The sequence below is a fragment of the Marmota flaviventris genome, chromosome 12, assembly GCF_047511675.1.
Source record: "Marmota flaviventris isolate mMarFla1 chromosome 12, mMarFla1.hap1, whole genome shotgun sequence".
In the NCBI taxonomy this organism is placed as follows: Eukaryota; Metazoa; Chordata; class Mammalia; order Rodentia; family Sciuridae; genus Marmota; species Marmota flaviventris.
The window spans coordinates 14,703,953-14,721,089 of record NC_092509.1 but is presented as its reverse complement, the minus strand read 5'-3'; the positions used below and the strand labels follow the sequence as shown (position 1 = coordinate 14,721,089).

General features: G+C 40.5%; 1 protein-coding gene across 1 annotated transcript in view; it reads right to left on the bottom strand.

The window, feature by feature from the left end:
• The window catches only part of Ryr2 (ryanodine receptor 2), a 478,528-nt gene that overhangs the window by 231,995 nt on the left and 229,396 nt on the right, over nt 1-17,137 (bottom strand). Inside the window, exons 26-27 of the mRNA XM_027947992.2 lie at nt 13,544-13,627; nt 1,592-1,751 (exon numbers count right to left, since the gene is read on the bottom strand). Coding sequence (XP_027803793.2) covers nt 1,592-1,751; nt 13,544-13,627 — 244 coding nt within the window. The remainder of the gene's footprint in view (nt 1-1,591; nt 1,752-13,543; nt 13,628-17,137) is intronic.

Sequence of the window (17,137 nt, the reverse complement as noted above, 5' to 3'; positions counted from 1 at the left end):
TTAGGATAACCAGGAACACTGAAATGACTATCAAACATACTAATGGCCCATCACCAAAGAGGCTCTGGTGTTGAAATGGAGTTAGAATGTTACTGTTAAGATGCCTCATCTTGGGAAAGCAGAAAACTTACTTCAGGGACGGACACAGATGCATCCACCCCTCCTGGGGCTTAGGCACCACCTCTCAAGTACTTCTTCCCATTCACTGAGACTCCACTGTGGTATCTGCTGAGTTTCCCTATTTCAAGCAGCATAATCGATTCCTAACTTGCCTTGGCATAAAGAGGAACTGGGAGGCTGTGGGCCTCCCTACACGTTGTCACACACCACAAAGCTGTGGTGGCCAAGAGTCATCCTGGTGGACAGGAGCTAGAACTGTGTCATCTCTCCTTTCTTCCAGCAAGTTCAACTGCAATACCTAATTCTGGATGCCTGAACACCTACTCCCACCCATAGTAAAACCATCCTATGGCTCCTCGGGGCAGGGCCACTCAAAAACGATCCCCAAACCAACAGACAGTATAAACAGAGGCTCTGTACCACCAATGCAGCCACATCTCTTTGGACATGGTACGCCCTCCAACTTTCTAATCTAGGAAATCTGCAGCTAAAGGGAGTCCCACTCTGTGCAGATTGGGTCCTGGGAATCAGAATGCTAAAGCTGCTGGCCAGGTTCCAGTGCATGCTGAGGTCTGATATCAGCTGTGCAGGAGGGACAGAGGAAAGGACCATCAACAAACCCCTGCTCTCAAGCTGCTTAGAGTCCATTTCTGACCTAGAAACATTAACTGGAGGGAGACAAAAAGCCTAAGACAGCATCATTCCCATAACCCAGAAAACATGTGGCAGGGAGAGAGGTGTAAAGGAGTGAGTAGGGGGGTGGGGCTGGGAGAAGAAATGGAAAAATAGGTCAGACAATGAATAGAAACCACATGAGGAGGAAGGAGCACCCTTCTGGAAGAGGCAGACATCAGGGAAATCCTGCTTTGTCTGCAAGACACATGGACTCCAAGGCAAGTGAGTCTTCCTTTTGAAGAGGAACAAAAGACTCCTTAACCTCTCTTTGGTAAAAGTTTGGATTAGCATTAGCACATCCATACACACAACATATCAGATTTAATGTTAACATTTGCATGGATTATGACCAGTATAATTCAATACAAAAATATCATACCATTTCATGGGGTAAATCATGCCAAGTTTTCTTTCTTCTTCCAAATGATATAAGCCACTAGAAGGGCTTTGGAAATGCATTTTCCAAACCATGTTTAAGGCTTTATATGGAACCCTATTCTCAGCCTAAATACAATAATCCATTTTATTAATGAAAATCTTCATATGAGGGGATCCCACCAGGAAATGGCAAGAAGCACTGTAATAAGAAAGTGGAGGACTCTGGCTCTGGGGTCTGAGGTCTTGACCGCAGTCCTGCTTCTCCCACCTGCTGGCTGTGTAGTATTGGGCATGGTGCTCTTTCTAAGGCTCTGGGTTTACCCTATGTGAATTGGTCATAATTTAATTCCTTCTCTTGCAAATTCAGCTAATTCCCACTGAAGTGGATCTCAGAGGACATGCCAAGATGACCATATACCTGCTGGATGCCATAAGTCCAGCCCTGCCGGATTCGATCCCGGGCCCACACATTGTGAGCATTTTCCGCCAACTTGTCCACCATTGCTTCCTGAGAGGGGGTGAGCTTTATAAAGCTCAGGTCCATCGGGGCAGGCTTGTATCCACTTGTCAGCTGGTAACTACAAAGCAAAGAAATTTATAATTAAAATTTACAATCCTATGGCAGTCTTGTCATGGTGCCGCCAATCCCAACTTCTCCATAAACCAGGGTGGAACTCTGGGGTGAGGGACAAGCAAGCCTTCACCCGCTGACTTCAGCTGATGTGGTTAGTCAGAAAAGCCACACGACCTGTATGTTTCCGTTGCCAAACCAACAGAAATAAGACGACTTACTCACTTTTCAAAGATGCTATCACTGGATAAGTTCCTAATAGTTAAGGCTTTTGAATAGTTTAAATCAAGCTACCGATTAACTATTAAACATCTAATGGACTTCCCTTCCTGTAAAATTCTCATTTTCTTCAACTTTTAAATGTTATAGTAATGTAATATTTGTTTCATGAATCAGCGTATCTTTTTTACTCTCTGTTCCTTATTCTACAGGGAGATTCTAATGTGTTTGTAACTTATTTCTCTATTGCCATCCCTAGTTATGTTACCAAGGAAGCCACTAAATAAGAGAAAAATCTCAGCCATGCAATCATCTAAAACATGATTACATTTTATTTCCCTGGAGTTCAGGGAAGTCTGAGTAGCAGCTACTTCCACACTCTGAGTGACAGACAGAAGGTCTTACAAGAGTTGGAAGTTTTAATCTTTGGAAGAATGCAAAACTCACAATGTTGACCTCTCAGCACACACTCCCAAGTGCAGTGGTGCCACAGGCTCCATCCACACAGTCTTGCCCCAACACTCCTGAGACTGGCACAAGGCCAGGTCACCATGGCTTCTGGCTCATTCTTCTCATTTATTCCAATGATCAACTATGCCTTGATCCGTTTCTGATCCATTTTTCTGCCATTATATCAAAAACAATTCTCAGCTGATAGTAGCCTTTTGAGTAACCATTTCTGAAGGAATTAATTTTGTCAAACTGAATGTAAATAAACATCCATCTTCATATCAAAGATTCTCCTTTTGTGAAAATGAAAATTCACCAGACAATAATACTAGCTTTTTTAAAAAAAGCATCAGAATATGTGAGAAAACAGTCTTTAAAATGAAACTATAAATCATCTACCTCCAGTTCATTCCACTCCTATTTCTTTATAAAACATCTTAAAATAATTTATCTACTGGCAAAAATCACAGAAATATTCTGTTTCAAGTAGATTAATCTGACAAATGCAAAAATTATGACTATTTACTTTCTTATGTCATTAAATTTACACTAAATTTATAGACATGAAATTCTGTTCTGTCTTAAATGGAACTCTATATACATGGGTCAATATTCTTTTCCTTTTTTTGAATAAAGAAGCCACATGACTGTTTTTATCCATTCATATGAATCATTGGATCTTACAGATTTCTGAGGTTTCAGTGTATAATCAAATTTGCAAGCTCCGAGTACATTCACATATAAAAGCTCTCATTCAGCTAACATTTTCTTCAAGGAAGAACACCTAGAACCTTCTATACCCTGAACAGTAATCATGTGGACAGAGTCTAATTTTCAAGTTGGATGCTATTTGCTGGAGGCAGCCTGCAGAGTGAGAAAGAGCTCCATCTGCACACCTCCCCACCTCTCTTCTCAGTCCCCTGAGGGGCCCACAAGGATCCAGCAGAGGGCAGCACACACCCCTCTTCCTTCTTTCCCTCTCTAGTTGCCCTTATCCCACCCAGCTGCCTCAGGAAACACAGATAATGAAGATCTGGAATCAAGACAAGAATCACCAATTAGAGCCGAGGCTACCTCACTGTACCCCTCAAAAAGGAGAGAGACGTCCTGGCAACTGGTCTAAAGCAGGCTTTCTAGCAACATCACATAAACTGGGAAGGTATTTTTGAAAGTTGGAGGGTAGGAAAGAGGACCTTGCAAACAACAAATTACAGACAAGTTCTACTAATAGGTGAAACTGTGAAATATTTCCACAGCATGCCACTTTGTAAGTTTCCTCTTCCTGGGCAGAATTTCTTCCCCAGTTGCTTTAATCTGTGATTGCAGTGAAACCCCATGGAGTTGGTTCACATCTGCTGGTCTGAAGAAGCACAATAATTAGTTCATGCTCATTTTCACATGTGAACTAATTTTTTTTTAACCAGGCTTTCCACTTGTGCAAATAAATAAGCAAGCTTAAATGGTTCTTTCAAATAATTAATAATCTCACCCAAATTCAAGTTGCTATCACTTCTCTCAAACCTTTTCATTTCCACATCTGTCACACTAAAAATCTTCTCATATTCCTGTAGCGTAAAAATACAAATATTTTTGAAGTTCATAAATTCAACCAACCCTATTTTGAAGAAACTGATGTTAGAGAAAAAAGAAATAAAAAATAATGTCTGGGGCTCTGGAAATAGAAATGAATATAATTGAAAATAGAAATGACTGCTTCACCAACTTGAATTAATGGTATAAAAAGTAGTAACTTATAAAACCATTTTCCATCTATCATACATCTTGACAAAGGAACCAAGAATCAAACCATCATAGCCAAACAAATAATATGTTAAAAAATAATTAAATGTACCTTGGTAAATAATGTTATTAATACATTTAAAGAGGTACATAAAGCTCAATCAATAGCTAATATGAGTTATTATTTTATGGTCAAAAAAGAACAAAGTCTTGAACAGAATGGGATTGACATGGACCTTGGAAAATGATTTCAGACTTGATTCCTAGAAATTTAAAGGAAATAGAGATTATTATGCTAATTTCTGGTAAGTAAAATTCCACAGCTCCCAAGATAGGGAAAAGTTCTATCACTACCATGTGTATCAATACAAAATATGCATAGTTCATATAAAAGATTTTTGCATATTACATCCCACTTCTCAAACTTCCTGGAAAAATTCTGCCAGAATCAGCCCTGGGTTCCTCTTTCCTTCCATCTATTTGTTCAGGAGGTTGACTGTTTGGCCTTCATTCCCCTACTTTAACATGCCAGGTTTCTGTGTCATCTACCATCTACAAAAGTAGCTTCTGAGAAATATAGATGAAATTAAGCAAATTCAATCTGTTGGCTTTCTAAATACCCAAACTCTTCTAGTTAATAGCTTTTAGTCTTATTTTGACAAGTATTATAATCTAATAATACAAAACAATAAAAACAACAATGAATAATAAATTACCCAAATAGCCTGGGTTTCAGTTTCCTTACAGTGAAATGTCTTTTTAAATAACTCTGGAAAAAGAACACACAAAAAAACCTGGCGAAGTGCCAGCTCCATTTGCATCAAGTTCTCCAAGATGCAAACAAAACATTGGCAGCACTTGGCCCAGCTGAGGAGTCCTCGGGTTAAGTGACAGCTCGGTTGTGTACTTCACCTATGTGACCCACATGATTCCCACGCAGGGATTCTAAAGGAGCCTTGGAAAAGAGCTTGGTATCATCTCACTGAAGGGCCAATTAAAGTGAGGCAGCAAAACGTGGCAGAACACCAGAAACACTAAGAAGCAAGCCTTTCCTTCTTTTCCCAACCACCCCCACTTCCCGAGCTTGCTTGTTTAGCATGAATCAAGTTAAATGAAGCTTGGAAATCATGTTGTAAAAGATGTGCGGTAAACATGAAAAGATGATGTCCAAGTTCAGTGGATGTTAGCTGTAAATTTCAATAGCAAATCAGCCCTGCAAGTGCCTCAGAACAAATGGGAAGATCTCAGATGACTGCACACCACAGAGACTAAAGGATGAGTTTGCTGGAAGCACATCTCCTAGAAATGAATCTTGGGCTGAAATTTCACAGAGTGTAGAGAATATTCAAAAACCATTCTCCAGAAAACAAACACAGAAATAATAATTTTGACATAGAACTTAAAAAAATAAAGTATAAGAGATGTATTTCTTCTACTATTTCACATCTTTTTGCATGTTTACTTTAAAAATACACATCTAACATGCCTATGTGTTCCCACCCCTGCTCCTTCAAGCTTTTAGATCTTCCACCAATACTCAGCCCTCTTCAGTAAGATCAGGAAGCATCCACTGCTCCCAAGAAAGAATCATTTTAAAGACAGACCCAAAGTCTACCCTTCAGTTTTCAAATTTTTACTATCACCGAGACAGCCCTGTAATAGTAAAAGTGTTCTTCTGACACCAAAAAGCAGACCTTATGCCTTGGGATGGGAAGGATAGACATGATTCTTTAACCTAAGGTCTCCAGGTTTAGGCAGGCTGAGGTCCCAGAGCCTAGATGCAGGGAGAGTCAGAGGAAGGCCAGCGCCCCTACCCCTAACCCAGGTGCAACCACAGAGATCCCTGCAAAGTCATGGCAAACCTGTGTCCTGCTTCTGAGGTGGTACCCAAGGAAATGGCCAGGTCCCATCATTTTGTATCCTTAAGCCCTTGTGCTCAAGAGAACAGAAGTAGTGATAAACCAAGTCCATCTGTTAGGCTGAAACAATCCCCTCCTCCACCAAGACCCTGCAAAATCCATGCTATCAGAAAGGGCTTGCCAGTTTTCAGCACTTCCCAGGGAGGCTTGGGAGACAGAGAAGAGCAGTGACCATAGAGGCAAAGGGAGCCCAAGTGTGGACCCACTCCCACAGATCAGAAAGGAAACACGCACCCTGTAAGTCTCCAACAGAGGCAAACACTGACAAGCCAGCTAATGACAGCCAGCCAATCCCAACCAATGAGTAGCCCAGAGGGTAAATCTGAGCTTCAACTCAACAGCCAACATATATTGGCAGGAGGATGTTCTCAGGCCCAGTTCAAGGAGCCAACATGACATCACTGAACAACAGGGACACAAAAATCTACACAGAAACTGTGTTCTCACAGGAATCAGGGAGTCCACAAAACAAATGTGTGAAAAATAGTCCACTTGAAGATTTAAGTGTTGTGGGAAAATGAAGCAGCAAAGGGGAACCGGGGGAAGAACAAATTCAAAAGTACAAGTTTAAAGGGGTTGAGGACGGTGGTTTTGGGATGATGATACTGAAGTCAAGATCTAAAGGATGACAGAAAACATCAACTAGGCTAAGTCTATACTGAATAGAAGGACTGAGTTCCCAGTATCAGCCTGAACTCTGGCTGCCAGGCCCATTGGGTTTCAGTTAGCACTATCTAAACATTGGCTTCAGAGTCAGCTTAAATCAATACATGCATGCATGCACTGAGAATATCATTCTCAGCTTTTCCTGTCCTACCCTGCACTGCCCATCCCAAGCAGAAGCTTCACATCACTAGGGAAAAGGAAGCAGTGGGGAAAGTACAGGAAATCTAGTACTAGTTAAAAAAACTTCTCAGATGAAACTGATATGACTTTCCCAAGTCAACACCAACCACCTCTTTGCCCCCAGAGATAGACACACGCAATCAGCATCTGTGTTCTGTTGATTTAATAAGAGCAGGTGCTAAAGCAAAACTTCAATAAATGACATTAAAGTTCAAAAAGTTGTTTTTTTTTTTTTTCATTTCAATCAGTAGTATTTTTCATCTCAGGCATATTAGATATCAGGGGCCACATGCTCTTGGAGTAGATTCCTCTCCAGTGGAATTTTTTTATTTGTATGGTAATTCAACTCAATGCTCACTAAACCATGCAGTGGGTAAAGGGCTTAATTTCATAATAAAAGTGGGGAGATGAGAGAATTTAAGAATACATAATGTGTTGTATTTTCATTTCTTGCTTATTTGCTGGGACAGAAGGAGAAGCAGGCAGGAAAAGGACAAAAACCACAATGAGTCATATATTCTGCAAAAATCCTGAAGTAATTTTAGTGAAATGATGTATATTATATATCAGAAAAAAATGAACAAATTATTGACAAATAGGGAATATAGCTTTTAATACCAATTAATGTACTGAATTTACATTCAAAATTCCCTAAACTATATGCAAAAGAGATTGAAGCAGAAATATCCTAATGTGGGAAAATGTTACTATGCCACAATGTTGCTCTTTCATAGATCACAGCCCTGGGGCTGTGAAATCTGTCTCTCTTGTGACAGTTACATAAGAACAATTTGGAAGGCACCTGTGTGCCATATAAAATCACAACTTGGCGCTCAAGAAAAACACACCTGCAGCAAAGACAGCGAGCAAGCCAGACTCAAAGTGCAGAGGCAACGTGGTCCACAGCAGCAGAAGGCAAGAAAAGGGAGATGAGTGTGTGCCCTCACCAAGCTCTGAACCAAAACAGTACTCACATGAAGGTCTATTTTGCTTAAGTAATTTAAGAAGAATGAAGCCCTACCTTCTAGCACGTGTTCTCTTCCACTTTGTGGCCTCCCTATCACTGGTCTGTGCACCCATACCTCCAGTGCAAGAGGTTATGCCTCTAAGGTTGCCCAGCTGGCTCCATCAGCACCTTGGTCTCCTCTAATCTGGTCAATATTAACTTCTTTGGAAGGCAGCTCTCACAACACCTGGACAGGGTCATATAAAATCTTGCCCTTGAATCCATCCCTTCTCTCCTTTTAGAAACTGTCATCTCTGGTTCCTTCCCACGTAAACATGCTCATGTGTCTCCTAAGCTTTCAAAAAGGCATCCTTCCCCAGGTCCTCCTGAAACCAGCAGCCTGTTTTCTCTTTACTTCTTAAAACCTGATATATTGAATCTGCTGTCTTCTTCTCATACACTTTTAAAACGTTGATTCCAATCTGGTGTTCGTAACCAACTACCATTTTATTATTCCAATTCATACCTTTGCAAGTGTCAGAACTTGTGTATCCACTTGGAGTTCCCATGTTGCCCCTTCACTTCCCCCCAGAGGGAATGACTGCCCTGAATTTGAAGTTGGCTACTCCTGGGCATAATTTTTCTAGGCTTACTGGGCTCTGTAAACCAGATCTAAGCCACACATCATGTTCCTGAAATTTAAACAGTATTATATTGTGTCCATCATCAGTGTTTTCTTTTTCTCAAGGCAATGTGTTTGAGATTTGTCCTATGCGTTCGTTTAGCTAAAATGCATTTGTTTGAACTACTCTACAGAATCCCAATACAGACATCTAAAAGTTAAGTTTTAGATTCTCAACTCAGTGGACTTTGAAGTTCTTTCCAATTTGCTGTCAATCCATGCTATACAATCTATGCTACAACGAATCATCTTTTCAGGTATGTGGATTTTTTTGGCAGACAGAGGGGGTGTGTGCCAGGGATTGAACTCAGGGGCACTCAACCACTAGGCCACATCCCAGCCTTATTTTCTATTTTACTTAGAGAGGGGCTGAGTTCCTTAGTACCTCACTTTTGCTGAGGCTGGCTTTGAACTTGCCATCCTCCTGCCTTAGCCTCTCAAGCAGGTGAGATTACAGGTGTGCGCTACCGTGTCCAGTCTTCAGGCATGTTTTATATGCAAAAGCTTCTCTAAGGCTCATGTCTAAATAAGAAATAGTTGTGTCCTCTCCAATTTTATGAGATCAGGCTAACTTGGTCTTCGTAGTTGTACTGATTGATAGTCCCATGAAACTGCTCAGTTTTTGCCAACCTTGTGGGAGCAAAATAGCTTCTCCCTGTGATTTTAACTTACATTGATTGCCTTGATATTAGTAAGGTTGAGTGTCTTTCATGTTTATTGGATGTAAATTATCTGTATCCTTTGCTAATTTTTCTATCAGGACATCTAATTTTTAGGAGTCTTGGTATTGTTCTGTGAATCTTTTCACTTAGTTTATTATCTCCTTTGATGCACATAAGTTTTTCAATGTAGTCAAATTTATTAGACTTTTTGTTTACTCACCAGTATCTATGGAGCATTTAATCATGTGCTGGGGTTTTACAGTGAAGGAAGCCAGGGTGGAAAAGGTCATGAAGATAGCCTATGCTGTTATCTTCAAAATTTTTTGTCTTACGCAATTAGATCAACCTGCAAACATCTGTGTATGGGGAAAAGGAGAAATCTAGTACTTTTCCCATTTGAAATCAATGATCTGAGCTCTGCTAAGTGGTCTATCATTTCCCCACTTATCTGCAAGAATGCCTTCAGCATATATCGAATTTCCACAAGTGCACGTACGTCTTTTGGGACTGCCTTTGACTCACATGTCTCAACTTTGTATCACCCAGTGAGATGTTCTGTCTACCCTCAACATTTTTTTTTATGTTTACCTATGTTGACATTTATAGCTATAATTCATTCATTTTATTATACCATATCCAACATCATCCTGAACAATAATTCACACACACCTTCGCTTTATTTATTTTTGCTATTGCAAATCATATCGCTATGGACCACACTTGCACGTCTGTTGGTGCACTCTCTATCCAGGGCACCTCTCCAAGCGTGGAGCCACTGGCTGAGAAGGTGTGAGAGTGTACAACTTGATGCCATGAGGGCAAAATGCTTTAAAATGGTTCTGAAACTCCGCCCTTTCAGGTCATGCTGACCTGCATCCATGCTGACACAGTTACTGCCAATTCCCTGTGGCAGATGGAGTAAACATTAAATGGTATCTCATGGTGAACTAAGAAATAGTACAGACTACAGGTGAAAGAAGTTCTCATTAAATACCACAAGGAGAGGACTCAGTTTCTCCAGGAGACAAATGTACTGCAAATCCTGTGTCTGAAATTTAGGAAGAACTGAGGTGGTTATTACATGGACATGTATTAACCCATTTGATTCAACAGTAAAAGAAACACTTGTTTATGAGAAAAGGTAATTATTTTAATTATTTGTTTTGATAGTGAAAAATCAGCTTTTCCAATTAGGTTACAGGGCAAAAAAAAAAAAATCCACTAATGGAACAAGGTAAATTATACCCCAATGTTTTAGTGAAGTACAACCACACACATAACACATACACATAACACAAACACACAGAGCACAGTATAACAATTATTAACTATGTTATGCTTTCAAAGATAATATGAAATTAATGTTTCCATTATTTTATCCAGGTAAAAGAGAAACAGGTATACTGATTTGTTGTGTGGGTTTTTATTTTTTATTTTTTTATCTTTTTAGCACCAATAATGCCTTTTTCATATACATTACAAAAATCTGAGAAAACTGAACAACTCTAATGACAGGATAATAAATTCTTTTGCAAGTTATGCAGTTTCCAATTATTTTGTTCTCAAAAAATTGAACAAAGGCCTGACTGAGTTGTCACCAGAAAAGATCATTAAGTGGGAGTTTTCATGATAAACAGCAGTGATTTTTGGTTCACTGAACTGAATGATCTTTTTAATAACAAAAATTATGAATGTGAACAAAGAATGCAACTGATCTTACAATTTGTCTCAAAGGCAAAGACTGTTGGACAAAAAAACATCACTCAACAGCATGATCTAGTGTGGGGCAAATGGACTGGAAACACACTTCATAGAAAAACGAATAATGTAAAATTCCCAGTTATCGATGTTTTCATGTGTTTTTTAAGTAGATTCTGATGGCAGATATCTCAGCTGTTACCATTAGATACACTAGAAACTGAAGAGAAATGATCACTTCAAAACACAAGTATATGAAACGTACCATAAAAATCACACCTTTTCCTCCTGTTCACACGTTTGGAGAACACTTTTAGAACCTAAGAACATGCCAGGTCATGACACAGCTTCCACCAGCTCTCTCTGGAAGCCCTGAGCACCATGTGTGCAGCCTGCTGAGCAAGGCCCTGGATGGCACAGCTGTGTTTTCAGAAGGCACAACATTTCCACTTGGGTTTCATGTTTATCTCAGGGAGTCTGAGTCTTTGTTCTCATCTCCACAGTATTATTTACCACATTCCCAGAACTGCTACTGATAATGTGTGGTCTCCACCAGCAGTACAGAATAGAAGACACAGAGACAAACCCACAAATCTGTAGACATCTGATCCTTGACAAAGGCATCAAACCATACACTGGAGAAAAGGCAGAACTTTTAACAAATGGTACTGGAGTAACCTGTTATCCATATGTAGAAAATGAAACTAGAACTTTATCTTTTAAACTGAACTCAACTCAAAATGGACCAAAGTCCTAAAATTAGACCAAAAACTATGCAACTCCTAGAAGACAATGTAGGGTCAACACATTCTGATTTTAGGCACAATGATTTTCTTAATAGGACCCCTAAAGCTCAGGAAATAATACCAAGAGTTATGGGATGACATCAAATTAAAAAACTTCTGCACAGCAAAGGAAACAAGAAAGTGAGAACCTACAGAATGGGAGAACTTCTTTGCTAGCTACTCTTCTAACAGAGGAATAATATCTAAAATATATAAAGAGTTGAAAAAAATGTAACACCAAAAAATCAAATAATCCAATTAATAAACAGTGAATCAATCACTTTTCAAAAGAAGAAGCTAAAATGATAAATATGTGAAACAATGTTCAACATCACTTGCAATTAGGGAAATGCAAATCAACTACACTGAGGAAGGAGAATGGGAGAAGGGAGGGAAGACAGGAGGGAAAAGAGAATCACGAACAGAAACTGAATTCCATACAGGTATGAGTTGCATAATGAACCCAATGCTACGTACAACTATAAAGCTTGAAGAGAAAAGAAAAAAAACCTCACTGAGATTTCATCTCACACCAGTTAAAATGGCAGTCATCAAGAATATAAATAATAATAAATGCTAGAGAGGCCATGGAGAAAATGAACACTTTTACACTGCTGGTGTAACCATAAATTAGTACAACCACTATGGAGATCAGAAAGGAGTTTCCTCAAAGACTAGGCATGAAAACACCATACGACCCAGTTATGTCACTTCTCAGTATTTATCCTGAAGAATTAAACTCACCTTACTACAGTGACACATGCGTACTCATGTTTATAGCGGCACAATTCACAGTAGCCAAACTATGGAACCAGCCTAAATGTCCATCAATGGATGAATGTATAAAGAAAATATGATATATAATTTTTATTTCCCTTTTTCTTTATTCAGCCATAAATAAAATTGAAATTATGTCATTTGCAGAAAAATGGATGGAACTAGAGACCATCATTTTATGTGAACTAAGTCAAACTCAGAAGGTCAAGGATCATGTGTTTTCTCTTATATGCAGAAGCTACAGAAAAATGAAATAGGGGTGGTTCTCATGAAAATCAAAGAGAGACTCAAAGAAAAGAGACCAAAGGGTGGGAAGCGGGGAGGGAGTGGGGAAGTGCCAGAGAGTGATATTGACCAAATGATATTGTTATACTGTTTGCATGTATGAATATGTAACAATAAATCTCATCATCATGTACCACTATAACGTAACAATAAAAAATATGTGAAAAAATAACGTGTGATCTGCAAATAGTTGCTTGAATATCTATGTTAGAATAAATGAGAAAATAGTAACATCACAAAACAGCTACTATTTATCATATACCTGGTCATTTAGTACCTAACAATTCCCTATGAAGCAGGTAACTTCAAGGACGGTTAGCAGTGAGGTCACTGAGGTTTACAAGGCTAAGCACTGCCACAGGTACAGGTCACAGCGCTGCAGGCAGAGCCACTCCCACAGCATGTGCTTGCTCCTTTCCCATCTTCAAACAGAAATAACAAAACTGACTTCGTCATTACTCCTCAAGCATGTTTACTTTATAAAAGTAAATAAAATTATAAACGATTTTGATAGAAAATGGAAAGTCACATAAAATCATAAATACAAATATAAGTGTTCACACACACAGACACTAGGAATAAGACTCTATAGAACACTCCCAAGCACACACTGAGCTTTGCTCCTCCTCTCGGCAAACAGAGTCTACTGCCCACCACAGACGTGCAGCAGCCCCTGGGACTTGGCTCATTTGGATTTCTGAGTCTGAACTGGATGGGCAAGTGCCAGCGGGGCACCCAGGTCTCCCTGGATCTAAGCAGGCGCAGGGTCACTGCCTGTTACTCAACTTACTTCTTGGGGAGCTTCATTTTTTTCACCTTTTCTTCAGCATGTTCATCCGCTATACCCACGTGACATCCCAGTGCCAACAAAGTCCTGCAAAACAAAAGCAGACATGAGCTGCAGGTGCCCCCATGTCCAGACATCACAACCTCATGGCTGTGAAAGGGACAGTGATCCACACTCAAAGCACATCACCAGTCTGTTGTCTTAAAGCTAAACAAAATTTTAAAAAAATTTAAATAGTTGTGGATGGACAGCATGACTTTATTTTATTTATTTATTTTTTACGTGGTGCTGAGGATGAACCCAGTGCCTCATATGTGCCAGGCAAGCACTCTGCCACTGAGCTATGGTCCCAGCCCTAAACAAAAATTTTTTTTATTTTCAATTCTTTACTTTTGAATAAGGAGTAAGACCCTGAAAATTGAAATGGCACAAAGGAGTAACTGGATACTTACGTCTCTCCCTACATCTTCTGTCTAGAGCTTTTTCCTGCCCCAGAGGCACTGACTGCTGCCCTTCCTGTACATCTGCTGTACAAGAATGGGGGTCTGCACACACTAAAGAAAAACGTGCGTCTGTGTGAATGTGTGTCCCAATAGTGGTGCTTCTGCCTTTCACTCAAATGGGCATATACAAGAGGCATTTCTCTAAGACTCACACTTTGACTTTATACTACAACCTTCAAATCACTATCCTTTCATGTAAAGCTGATTTGTGTTTTAACCTCTCTGAAGTTGGGAACATCAGAATGTTTTTAACCCATTTTCTTTTCACTGTCTTCAAGGCAATCTTCAGTCTTCAGCTATTGTAAACAATGCTGCAATGAACAACCTCTTACGTTGAGTACACACACCACTTACCACTCCCTGTGCACCTACCTGCCTTCCTAGACTTCCATGTTTATGGAAGTCTGTTTATGCATCTTGACATGGATGGATTGATAGAGAGATTGATAGAGGAATAGATGTCCAAATACACTTTCTAAATAAAGAATATGTGATTTAAAAGGGGACTAAAAACAGACAAGAAGTGGGAGTTGAAGGGTGATTAGAAGCTGTGAGTGAATGAGGAAGCCCAGTAGATTCCCAGACACCAGGTCTGTTCTGGGGCACCTGAAAGCAGGAGAGAAAGAAATCTGAAAAGCCTAAGATGGAGAAAGATAAAAAAATCAAAGTTTGGGAAATATGTGCAATGTGCAAGCAAGCAGTCATCCTGAGGATGACTGTTAGAACTCCAAGCATGACTGCTTTTGAGCCCCTGCTGTGGATACCAGGTACTAAGGATGTGTCAATGTGGATTCATTAGGTAACAAAGGCACCTATTGGGACATGTGGATGATGGGGCTGAGCATGGCATGGGGGAATCCCTAACTTCCTCTCCACTTCTGCTGGGAACTAAAGCTACTCTAAAAAAAAATTAAGTCAAAAAAATAATCATGGCATCTGCCTCCTTGAAGCTTAAAGTCTCACAAGAAAGGCAGATATTAAATAACCCTGGAAGTGAGATTATGAATTATGATGAGAGCTATAAAAATTCTAAAAGGAGTTCTAAGAGAGGACAGGAAGTGATGGGAAAATCTCTACCAAGGAGGTGACACAAGTGTAGGCAGGGAAGAAGCCATGTGAGCGTTAGGCAGAGAATTTCCAGGGAAAAGAAAGGGAACAGATAAGGCAGAAAAACTCTGATCTCATAGGAAGGAAGAGGTAGTGAGGGCTGGAACACAGGAACAAGGGAGGGTAAGGCACAGACACAGCCGGCCCTGTAGCTCCTGTGAGGATATGGAGTTCAAAAGCACCAAGAAGCCACTGAAGGGTTTTAAGCATCCCGTGTGTGGATGCAGATATGTGCATGTGTGCAAACATGGGATTCCATGTGCATAGTGTGGAGACAGGATGGGAGACTAGCTGGGAGACTGGGGGTAGTCTGGGTGACAGTGATGGCGTGCACAGCAGCAGTGGGGGCGGGGGACAGACTGGAGCTGCACTTGGAGGGACTAACAATGGGCTGGACACAGGTTAAGGCAAAAGGAGGTGTCCAGGATGACTCCAGGTTCCTGGCTGTGCAGCCAGGTAAGTGGCCGGGAGCATAGTTGACAAAGAGGTGATGGTGCTTCATGATACACTGGGGAGCACGTCACCTGTGGGCTAGGTGTACACCTCCTCCCCTCAAAGCAGGTGTCTGTGTTAAGGATCAACAGTGGGGCACTGTGAGCACCTGTGTGGTAATTAAATCATGGGTGTGATGAGAACATCTGCAGAGAGTGTGCTCCAGGAGAATAAAGGGCCCAGGATTGAACATAACGATGGAAACACGCATGACTGGAAAGATCACTGCCAGCAATGACCAACCACAAAAACAAGCACAGAAGAGGGAGAAGTGGGAGGACCACTTGCTCCTTTAGAAAACAGTGATGGCTCACCCTTACCTACCATCTTCCCCAGCATTCTCTTCTCCACTGTCCTGTGTCCCTCATTCCACCCTCTCTCGCCCCCACATATGTACCAATGTCCTACAAATGATGCTCAAGAAAAAATACGTAGCCAGGAAAAACATCACTGACATCTAAACATTCTAGAAAAGTATGTTGTTGTTGGTTAAACACATTATAATATGAATTTCCAAACCATGACTTATTGATTCAAAATTTAAGACCTGAAATTTGTACAATATTGTATCAAATGAACGTTAAACCAGTAGCTAGAACCCCCCAGTCCACTCAGGGATACCTGGCTGCACACTCCAGTGACCTGTGCTGTTCCCAAGAAGGTGTCAGATCTCCATGGTGCTACACCATATGCAGGTGACAGTTCAGGTCTAGAGTAAGTCATCTGCCAATGATTTACATGGTCACAGAGAGACCACCACATTATATTCACAGTAAATCACCTCCTCCATCCAAAATGAGCAACATGCTGGAATAATTTTCTGCATCTTCACTATTGTCATGTGTCGGGATTAAATGAACAAAGCTGTTGATCCCTCCATGATATACTGTAAAGCCAGCAACAGAAAGCCAGGATGGTGAGGATGGTGCTTGCTCTGCCAGACAGGTGGTTGTGAAGGCTTCATCAGAATGCTGTCACTGAGCCCCCACATCATGCCATGAAGTAGACACATTACCATCACCACTGAACAAGGAGAACAAAGTCTAAGATCAGCAAGGTTGAGTCACTCCAAGATTGTCTTGGTGGAGCAAGTCCTTGGGCCCTGGCCCCCCAAGGCCAGATGCTATTCTCTCAGGAACTTTGCTGGGGCCCTTGCCAAATGAGTAAATGAACAATAGAAACACAAAAAGCACCCTACTTCTTCTGCACAGTGGAAATGGACACAGTGTAAATTTTGGAAGAAGAGCTTTACCCCTTTAACTTAATTTTTAAAGAAAAAGGTAAAAGCATTTCATCAGAAAGCCATATAAACAAACACTGCAGTAGCTATAAGAAACATCAGCAAAGAAATGTTTAAAATGAGCTCATGAAAAGGTCATTAGCATTCACCACAGGGAATGACACCACAGTTCATGCATCTAATGATTCATCAAACCATCCACCAGTAGCTGTCAGGAATGAGAGTGGATTATTCGCATCAGCATTCTACATGCAA